Source organism: Dioscorea cayenensis, chromosome 10 (assembly GCF_009730915.1).
Source record: "Dioscorea cayenensis subsp. rotundata cultivar TDr96_F1 chromosome 10, TDr96_F1_v2_PseudoChromosome.rev07_lg8_w22 25.fasta, whole genome shotgun sequence".
Classification (NCBI taxonomy): Eukaryota; Viridiplantae; Streptophyta; class Magnoliopsida; order Dioscoreales; family Dioscoreaceae; genus Dioscorea; species Dioscorea cayenensis.
In genome coordinates, this window is record NC_052480.1 from 4,277,621 (window position 1) to 4,288,242 (window position 10,622).

Consider the following 10,622-nt stretch of genomic DNA (forward strand, 5'->3'; position numbering starts at 1 on the left):
AATATCAAGAAAATAAAATTAGAGGAGGAAAAAAAACTTTAACCAGGACACAAAGAATTTTTGTAACAATTACAAAGGACATAAGTTTAGTTTTAATTCTCAATGTCCGGAACCACCACTAATCATAACCGAAACAGAACCGGAATCAAATTGGTCAAGTTTAGTCTGAGCCCAACTGAATGTCTCTCAGGCCCAGTTTGTTTGGTGGATGTCTTGATCAGATTCAGTTCAACTGAAGCGAATTGGGTTCCATCTGCCCACTGCCACCGTGGCACTCTCCCGTTCCAACCCTGCACACCGACACCCACCAAGGACAAGGGTTCCCCTCCCTCCCCCCCGGCCTGGGGGGAGGCGCCGTTCCGGCGAGAGGCCGGAGCCTCTTCCTCACCGGAATAGGAATCAGCGAACTTATACTGTTGGGTCTCTTGGGTCATAGCTGTTGCCAACTCTTCTTCACTTGATATATATGTATATATATATATTTTTCAGAAGAAATCTTCACCAATGACTGCATTTTCTTATCAATTATGTGCATTGATTCATTTTTTTTAAAGTCATATACCAATTAAACTTCCAAATTAACTTGTTTTTTTGTTCAGGTTTAATTAATTAGCATCTGTTGCTCACATGAGTGAAATTCTATAAATATATGAGTTGGACCAGCCTCTCTTTCTTTTGTTTTATGCTGAGCATGTTCATTATTTCTGTCAATGAATGATGGATAATCCAAAACATTGAAGTATTCAACTATACTACGTTATTATATATGTTCATGTTTAACGGCTTTCATGGCTCATTATTACATCCATGGCTTGTAAAACATCAATTAATCACTGACTTGAATGTTATTCCTTTGATGATGTCGGAGGTAGCATGTAGTTGTTGACTTGGTTTCCCCTCGTAGAAGATTCAATCAACTTTATCTTTGTTATTTGTATGAGATTTATTTTTTTTAAGGCATATTGGCAAGTTGTCTGCTTAGCTAACTAAAATGATTAAAAAGAAAATGGTATTTTCTTGGTTTAGAATCTATGAAGTTCAATTGGACAACTTGTTGCTGTCTCCTGAACAGTTGATATCATGCAGTCAACTCTTTCTTTTTCTTTTATAACCAAGTCAAATTGTTACTGAGCTAGGCAAGACCTGGTCCTTATGGTCATCTATACCTCCTGATTCATGCAAGATCTTTGTCATTTTGAAGTTCTCTTTGTTGGAAATATAGTACCACATCGGTTGTGTAATAGAATTGTAATGGGTTTATATATAAGTATAGAGGTTGAGCCACGAAGTCTTGAGACTTTTTGGTGTAAGACCCCTAAGCCCATATAAAGCCCATATAGGGCCCACTGTACCAAAATATAAAATCTAACACTCTTATCTTAGATACTACGGACGAACATTCACTTATCATTGGTAGCATTTGGCATTTGGGACAAATGACTCAAAAATGTTGGATTTTTCTACTTTTCATTGTCTATTGAGTTGTGATTGTCACAGCAAATACGTACAGTATCTGATGAAGGTTAGTTTGCTGAATTTTAATCTAATAAAGTTATTTCATGTTTCCTAAAATAACAATATTTGCTCTTCTTTTGATTTAGCTGCTGCTCTTAAAGCTGTCGCCGATGGATTTCAGAAAAAACCTGGGAGCTGGAATGGTTTTGATCCTTGCGGCAGTGTTTGGCTTGGAATCAACTGCACTAATTATCATATCACAAGCATGTTAGTACATTGAAACTTATATCTCATCATATATAGTCTTGTTAATGTTGTTAACTTAATCTTTCTATTTTCTTTAAAACCATGTATTATCAGAATATTGCCAAGTGTTGGAGTTACTGGAACTCTAGCTGGAGACATTGGAAATCTACCTGAACTGCTGTTTTTGTGAGTGCTTTTCTTTTACTTGCAAATCGAATTTATGATTAAGAATTCATCTTAGATTTCTCAACCCATGCAGAGATCTTTCTTACAATCCTGGCTTGGGTGGATCCCTTCCTGCTTCAATTGGCAAACTACATTAACTGAAAAACTTGTAAGTATTTACGAAATTTGCTTTTTTTTTTGTTTTTCGATTTCTTTTATGTTTTTTTGATTAAATTATTGTATAAATATCGTGTGTGGTGATAAAATGTGTTATATATGAACCATTTATCTAAATATTTACTATGACATAATAATTTTATATGATGCACGGAATTATTATTATTATTATTATTATTATTATTATTATTACAAAGAGGAGAAGCTATAAATGTATTTAAAAAAACCCTGGGAAACAAAGAGTTTAACCTCAGCATTCATTTTGTAGAAGTGATCTGAAGTGGGAAAGTGGAGGAAGTACCACTTCCTTAAAATGAAAAGAAGTGATATCGATTTCAGTACTTTTGGTGATCATTTGTCAAAAAACGAGAATGGAATCGAAGAATTTAGGTATTTGATGGAGTTCTATGAATTTAAAAAGATTTTGAAAATAAAAGGAAGTGAGTTTTTATATATTGGCTCACTTACCCCATTTCTGTAAAAAAAAAATGTTAAAATGGGTTTAATTCAAAATCCTGTTCAGACGGAAGTGGGGGAGGTGTCACTTCCCCTACTTCAGAACAAATGAACATCAAAAGTGGAGAAAGCCACTTCCCGCCACTTCTCCCCACTTCACTCGAAATGAACGGGTAGTGAGGAGGGGAGAAGAATTAAGGATTTGAAAAAAAAAATTGTATTTGGTTTAATGAAGGAGTGTGGAGGGGTACTTTCTTTTTTAGAAGGAGAGTGAGGAGTAAGGAGAGATGTAAAATGTTTTTTATCAATTTGTTGTTTATATAAAATTGATTATAATAATTTTTTATACATATCTAGGATAATTTTGTGCAAACTTTTGTTAATATTAATATATTTTTTTTATTTTTATAATTTTACTATAATTACTCATTTTTTTATTTTATTTTTATAATTTTTATATTATTATTATTTAAAAAATTATATTATTATCATTAATCTTCAATTGGCACATTAAAAAATAAGAAATAAAAAATAATATGAAAGATGAAATTAGGTTTTAAAAAGATGTTATGGTAATTTCTCGAATTGATGAAGGAAAATTTGATCTTTTCATAGAAGTTTAAAGATTAATTTTTTTTAATAGTCCCACCCTCCAAAAGACCACGATTAGGAGAATGGGATATGAGGGGTTTTCACCTCCTTGCTCCCCCAACTAAACACACTTCATCCCTCCAAAAAACTTCTCAACCAAACAAGAGGTAAGAGTACAAAACCATGAGAATAAAAGAAAATTGAAAAAAAAAATACAAAGTACTGAAAATAAACTAAAATTCACCATAGATGGATAAAAAAAAAAAGTTACAATAAAACAATATAGATCTAGTTAGTACCATCAAAATCAAAGCTAGGGTCACGCTCATGTTGCAGAGGAGGTCCTGGAACTGAATGCTCATTTTCACCATAGAAGACGAATTCTTTCATCTTTTGTCCCTTAATATCATGAGGTGCCAATGCCTACAAAATAGACATTATTTAATTTTATTCTTGTAAATATTGGTTTGAATGAATAATTTTTTATTATATTTTTAAATTTTTGGTTTGATAGTAAATTGATTCTCTTTTTCTCATTAAGGCGGATAAATAATTTGTCATTGGACTAGTAAAGCAAATATTACCTCTTTAAATTCATACATAATAGACTCGATTTAACATGGAATATTAAAATATATTAGATTAATTATTATTTCAAATATCTTTCATTTAATATCAGTTAAAAAGAGTTATCTAATCACACCAACCAAGAGAAAATCAACTCATTAAACATTCTAAATTTATATATCGATGGACATTGAACACATATAATTAACAGTGTAAAAAAAAAGAAAATTGAAAGTTATATAAATTTTTTTTAGACAAAAAATATAATAAATGCAATTAGGAACTGTGCATGGATTAAAACCGTCCCGGCAGACATCATTAGTAGTTGTTTCAAATGAGAACTTAAGAGATAATCATCAACACGCTACAATAAATATTACGGTATCAAAGAAACAAAATCGAGGAGGAAAAAGTTTTAAAGAGGGAACAAAGAATTTTTGTAACAAATATAATGGATAGAAGTTTGCTTTCAATTCACAATGTTTGGAATCACCGGTTCAAAATCAAAATTGAAACGAAACCGAAACCAAATCGTAGTCCAGTTTAGTTTGAGCCTAATTGAGTCTCTCTTGGGCACAGTTTATTTAGTGGATGTCTATGTCAAACTGGCTGAAACAACTGGGTATGAGTTGTCTTTATCTTCTTTTTAGTATATAACACAACACAGATCACAGGGGTGTCATGAAAAAAAAAAATTCTGAGAAACAGCCAGGGAGGTTATGAGGTGTTACAGTTCAGGCTCTGAGATGGGCCTGGCCCAGACTTACAAGACTCTTGCTGCTCCGGCCCACAAGGATTGGGTCCATGATCAGCAAAGGATACAATAACAATATAGTTGAAGTATTCAACTACATTATGTTCATGTTTAAAGGCTTTAATTTCATGCTGCACTGTTGTTACCTCAAGGACTTGTAAAACATCAATCACTGACTTATTTGTTATTCCTTAAATGATTTTGAAGGCAGCAAGCAAATAGTTGACTCGGTTTTCCATTGAATAAGATATAATCAACCTTATCTTTGTTATTTGTATAAAATTTATTCAAGTCAAATTGGCAACTTCTCTGATTAGCTAACTAAAATGATTAAAAAAGGACAATTGTACTTTCTTGATTCAGAATGTCTGAAGTTCAATTGGATAACATGTTGCTGTCTCTTGAATTGTTGGGATCAACTTGTCAACTCTTCCTTTTTCCTATATAACCAAGTCAAATTGTCCTTGAGCTAAGCAAGACCTGGTCCTAATTTGTACCACCTAATTCACGGAAGATCTTTGTCATTTTTAAGTTCTGTTATCTGAGACACTAAGGAACATTCACATCTCATTGGTAGCATTTGGCATTTGAGGCAAATGATGCAGAAATGTTGGATTTTTTTTCTGTTCATTGTCTTTCCAGTTGTGATTGTTGCAGCAGATACAGTGTCTGATGAAGGTAGTTTGCTGAATCTGAATTCAACAGAGTTAATTTTTGTTTTCTAATTATAAAACAATATTTTCTCTTCTATTGATTTAGCTGCTGCTCTTCAATCCGTTGCCGGTGGATGGCAGAACAAACCTGGGAGCTGGAATGGTTTTGATCCTTGTGGCAGTGCTTGGCTTGGAATCAACTGCACTAATTCTCATATCACAAGCATGTTAGATCATTAACACTTACATCTCATCATAGTCTTGTTAATGTGTTAATTAATTTTTCTTTAATAACTATGTATTACCAGAATATTGCCAAGTGTTGGAGTTACTGGAACTCTAGCAGGAGACATTGGAAATCTACCTGAACTGCTGTTTTTGTGAGTGTTTTTCTTTGAGTTGCAAATTTAATTTTTTATTAAGAGTTCATCTTAGATTTTCCCAACTTATGCAGAGATCTTTCTTACAATCCTGGCTTGGGTGGATCCCTTCCTGCTTCAATTGGCAAACTATATAAACTGAAAAACCTGTAAGTATTTACACTCTTTTCTTTTCTTTTCTTTTTGGTTTTCAAGCTTTCTTATGATGATTTTAACTTTGTTGTATTCTTTTCTTGTTTTAAGGATCCTTCTTGGTTGTGGTTTTTCTGGTCAAATTCCACCGGAACTCGGGAATTTACAACGCCTAACTATTTTGTAACATCAACATCTTTAACTTTGATTTTTTTTTTTGCTAAATCGATAAAATATAGAGTATCTAACACTGTCTTGAATTGTTTTCTGCAGAGCTCTGAATGATAACAAATTCAGTGGCTCAATGCCTCCTGCTCTCGGTAATTTATCAAGTCTTTATTGGTTTGATATCACTGGAAATCAGATTTCCGGGACGATTCCCATCTCCGATGGCATTAATCCAGGTTTCGATATGCTAAGAAGAACCAAGCATTTGTATGTAATACAAACATTATTGCCCAACTTAGAAATGCTCCCTACAATGTTCTTTCTCCTTCCAAACTAAATCAACATTTGTTTTTGTGACTTACAGTCATTTTGGGGGTAACAATTTGTCCGGAAACATTCCTCCACAACTCTTCCACTCTGGCATGGTTACCTTGCATGTGTAAGCACTATATATCTTAGCTAAATTACTATACTTAGTTTTAACATTTTTGACATGCACCAGGATTTTAAACAACAATAACTTCAATGGAAGCATTCCTTCAACAATGAACCTAGTGCCGACATTAGAAGCTTTGTAAGTTTATCTAAAGAGAAATTAACAAATGCAATTCATTGAGATTTACTACTTGAAACATTCTAACAGGCGTTTCGACCGAAATAAATTAACCGGGCCAGTACCTCCCACCCTTAACAGCCTTACTAGCATCAAAGAACTGTGAGAAGGAATATTTTTGTTGAAAACTTTATAATGTTCATGTAAATAATATATGATCAATGATCACTGCTTCCATTTCAGGTACTTATCGAATAATCTGTTAACCGGTCCCTTGCCAAACTTAACTGGAATGAATGCACTCTCTTATGTGTAAGTGCTAGATTTTCAGTGATTTCTGAATCACTTTGCTGATTTTTTTTTTTTTAATAATTAGTTTTTTGCTTTCAGGGACTTGAGTAACAATTCCTTTGATGCATCAGATGTGCCTCCATGGTTCTCAACCTTGCCATCTTTGACAACACTGTACATCACTCTCTCTTTCTCCGGATTATCCATTCAACTTAATAATTCTAATGTGCATATGTTTGAACTGCAGATTACTCGAAAAATCACATGTTCAAGGCCAGATACCATCACAACTATTCAGTTTTTCACCATTACAGACTGCGTAAGTCTTGTTCTTCTTCGAATGTTCATTTATCTAATGAGTATAGTCTTGTATTCACTAACTACAATGAATACAGGCAGCTAAAAAATAACCTATTAAACGGTACTCTGGAGATCGATGCAGGCTATAGCACTCAACTCCAACTTGTGGATTTACAGAACAATGACATTGCAGATTTCCGTAATAATGGTAACTACAATAATGTTCTTCTGTAAGTACCATGATACTGGTTGTATCCATTACATGCCTTGAATCACAAGCACTGTAGTTTTAACTGCTGTTTTGGGTAACACTTACAGACTTGCAGGCAACCCAGCTTGTAATCAAGGATCGAACGAAAAGTACTGTGTGGTTCCAAAACAAAACAATCATCCATATTCGACACCAAATAGTTGTGTCAGCGTTGCTTGTCCTTCAGAACAAGCTCTTAGTCCTAACTGTTTCTGCTCATACCCATATGAAGGCACTCTATACTTCAGGCTTCTCACAGTCTCTAATTTACAGAATATAACATACTATCAAGATGTTGAAAAGTCTATGCTTACCATGCTCCAAAATAAAAAGGTCCCTGTGGACTCAGTCGCCATTCATGATCCTTTTATAGATGCTAGCAACTATTTGGAGATCAGTGTGGAAGTATTTCCTTCAGGAAAGGCAAAGTTTGATCAAGGAGATATTGTCATGATAGCAAGTTCATTCAGTAATCAAACCTTGAAGACTTCAGGCTATTTCGCACTTTATTATTTCATCCCAAAGCCATACATTCCCATTCTTGGTAAATTCTACTCAATATGTCAGTATTTCTTTCATCAGGTTTCAGATATTTGTTTAACTTTGTCTGCATAATTTCATGTAGGAGGAGAATCAAGCTCAAAATCAAGCAATACAGCGGCAATTGTAGGAGCTTCAGTCGGTGGAGTTGTTGCGCTACTTGTGGTTATTGGTTTAGTCATTTTTGTGGTGATGCGAAGGAATAAAAAACCGAAAAAGACTATGGAACAGAGTTACCCATTTGGTAAGATATGCAGTGTTTTCTTTTACTAGTTACTAGTTTTACTTGATTCATCAACTGAAGCTTTTCTTGCAGGATCTTGGGACCCTTCTAAGACTAGTGGCAGTGTTCCACAACTGAAAGGAGCTAGATGTTTTTCTTTTGAAGAATTAAAGAAATGCACAGACAACTTCTCCGAATCAAACCACATTGGCTCTGGTGGTTATGGAAAGGTGATTATGGTTTCTTTTCTGACTTTGAAATACTCGTGTTACTGCATATGTTTTTGTCACATCAATCTAATTCATATTCTCTATCTTTAATAAAGTTGTGAGGTTTATAATTTCCGAGAATATATGAAAACTATGGTATATAAAAAATTACAAATCAACATTATATGTCCTATATCTATGAAATTAAATGCTTCTAACTCGAGCAGAATTCTTCAATAAAAACTTCTTTTAACAGTTTCCTTTTGCAATTGTTGCAGGTGTATAAAGGAACACTAACTGATGGACAAATGGTTGCGGTAAAAAGAGCTCAAGAGGATTCAATGCAAGGTGGGCATGAATTCAAAACTGAGATTGAGTTGCTAACAAGAGTACATCATAGGAACCTCGTCAATCTTGTCGGTTTTTGCTTCGACCAAGGCGAACAAATGTTGGTTTATGAGTATCTGCCTAATGGCACTCTCAGAGACAGCCTCTCGGGGATGTCGGGAATTCGTTTAGATTGGAAAAAGAGACTATGGATTGCACTTGATGCAGCAAGAGGTCTCTCCTATCTACATTTTCTTGCTGATCCTCCCATTGTTCACAGAGATATAAAATCAAACAACATACTCTTAGACAATCACTTACATGCCAAAGTTGCCGATTTCGGTCTCTCCAAACCAATGACCAATGATAGAAAAGGCCATGTCACCACTCAAGTCAAAGGAACAATGGTGAGATCTCAAATCAAATTCAATTACACTAGATTTATTTTATTACAAGTTATTTTACATATTTGCATTACATATTACTTCAAACTGTACTCAATAATATAGTTCTATCCCAGCATAGGTTCCGATATCAGTTCAAAATCATGTCAACTCTATAGTCATAGTCTTCTTCCAATGTACAAAATCAATGATTCGAATGCTTAACCTTTCAGTTCAAAATGAAATACCAACTCTCCAATCTAAAATATTTTAAATCATTTGCAGGGATACTTAGACCCCGAATACTACATGACGCAACAATTAACAGAAAAGAGCGATGTCTACAGCTTCGGTGTATTACTGCTCGAGGTAATAACCGCAAGAAAACCGATAGAGAGAAACAAATACATTGTGAGAGAAGTAAAAGCAGCCATTGACAGGAAGAAGGAACTGTATGGCCTTGGGCAACTTGTTGATTCAACAATTGGATTGTCCAATACATTGGCTGGATTCAACAGGTTTGTGGACTTAGCTTTGATGTGTGTTGAGGAATCAGGAGCCAACAGGCCTACAATGAGTGAGGTGGTCAAAGAGATTGAATCTATCATGCAACTTGCAGGCATTAATCCTAATGCCGAATCGGCGTCGGCTTCAGCCAGCTACGATGATTCTTCATTCACATTGCGAGGCCAATTGTACAGTAATGAAGCTCTTATGAATTACAGTGGTGCTATACCTTCATCAAGGTCTGACATCAACTGAATTTGGATGGTTTTGCAGTGTGTTTTTCATCCATGGCTTGTGTTTGGATGTAATTTATGTGCTTCTGGTTGTTGTAAAAATTTTGGATTTGTTCAGGTCGATTGGTTTGTGTAAAGGATTGAATCATTGATCATGTACATTAATTTTGGTTTCCTTTTTGTTTATCTGTTTTATGCTATTTTTAATTAAATTATTGTATAAACATAGTGCCTGTGGTACATGGTAATAAAAATGTAAAACATATGAACCATTTATCTAATATTTACTATCACATAATAGTTTCATTTGATATGTGTTTAATTTGATTCTTGTAAATATTGGTTTTGAATAAATAAATTTTTAATTTTTTTTATAGATTTTGATGGTAAATTGATTTTTTTTTTGCGGATTAATGTGGATAAATAATTTTACATTGGAGGGGTCAAAACAAATATTAACTCTTTAAATTAATACATTTTTGTCTTCTTTGATAAACTTGATTTAACATGAAGTATTGATATATCTTAGATTAATTATTGTTTCAAATTTATCTCATTTAACATCAGTTAAAAAAAAAGAGTTACTTGATCATATCAACAATGAGAAAAATCACACCTCACAATGCATCAAACATTCTAGATTTCATATCAATGAATACATACAATCAACAGTAAAGAGAAAAAGAAGGAAAAAACAAAAAGACTAAAAGAAAAAGAAAAAGATATATGAAATCGTTACTCACATTTACTTACACATTGCTTATTTTCTTTTTTTTTATAATTATATTTAGCTATTTATCGGACAAGCTTGAGCTAATTTTCTTAAGTTGTCAATAATCATTGGGGATGGCAATGGGACAGGGCGGGCAGGGACGGGGACCGGGGCAAGCCTCTACCAACCCGCCCTCACCTAAAGCACAGTCCGCCCCACCTCGCCCCACCCTGCCCAGCTCAGTACTGTAGTAGCCCGATTTTCATTTAAATTCTTTCTCCTTCCCTTCTTCTTTCCTTATTCTTTCTTTCTTCTTTTCGGCCGAGCACACCTAAACCCTAGAAATTTTT

At 34.1% G+C, this 10,622-nt stretch overlaps 1 protein-coding gene across 1 annotated transcript; it reads left to right on the top strand.

The window, feature by feature from the left end:
* The first annotated feature begins 4,991 nt into the window (after nucleotides 1-4,991).
* Nucleotides 4,992-9,582, top strand: LOC120270208 (probable leucine-rich repeat receptor-like protein kinase At5g49770). Its single transcript, XM_039277239.1, has 18 exons — nucleotides 4,992-5,089; nucleotides 5,171-5,291; nucleotides 5,373-5,444; nucleotides 5,519-5,593; nucleotides 5,688-5,759; nucleotides 5,850-6,011; nucleotides 6,109-6,183; nucleotides 6,247-6,318; nucleotides 6,388-6,459; nucleotides 6,541-6,609; nucleotides 6,688-6,762; nucleotides 6,836-6,907; nucleotides 6,984-7,118; nucleotides 7,207-7,682; nucleotides 7,764-7,922; nucleotides 7,995-8,131; nucleotides 8,389-8,844; nucleotides 9,106-9,582. Exons 1-18 carry the CDS (start codon nucleotides 5,008-5,010, stop codon nucleotides 9,580-9,582), a joined length of 2,859 nt encoding a protein of 952 aa, XP_039133173.1. The 5' UTR covers nucleotides 4,992-5,007.
* Nucleotides 9,583-10,622: the final 1,040 nt, after the last annotated feature.

Excerpts from the sequence above, each read along its gene's own strand:
- LOC120270208 (XM_039277239.1), top strand. The coding sequence starts at position 5,008 with ATGATGCAGAAATGTTGGATTTTTTTTCTGTTCATTGTCTTTCCAGTT. Across the intron at positions 5,292-5,372 it reads AATTCTCATATCACAAGCAT|AATATTGCCAAGTGTTGGAG; the intron begins GTTAGATCATTA and ends ATGTATTACCAG. Across the intron at positions 5,445-5,518 it reads CTACCTGAACTGCTGTTTTT|AGATCTTTCTTACAATCCTG; the intron begins GTGAGTGTTTTT and ends CAACTTATGCAG.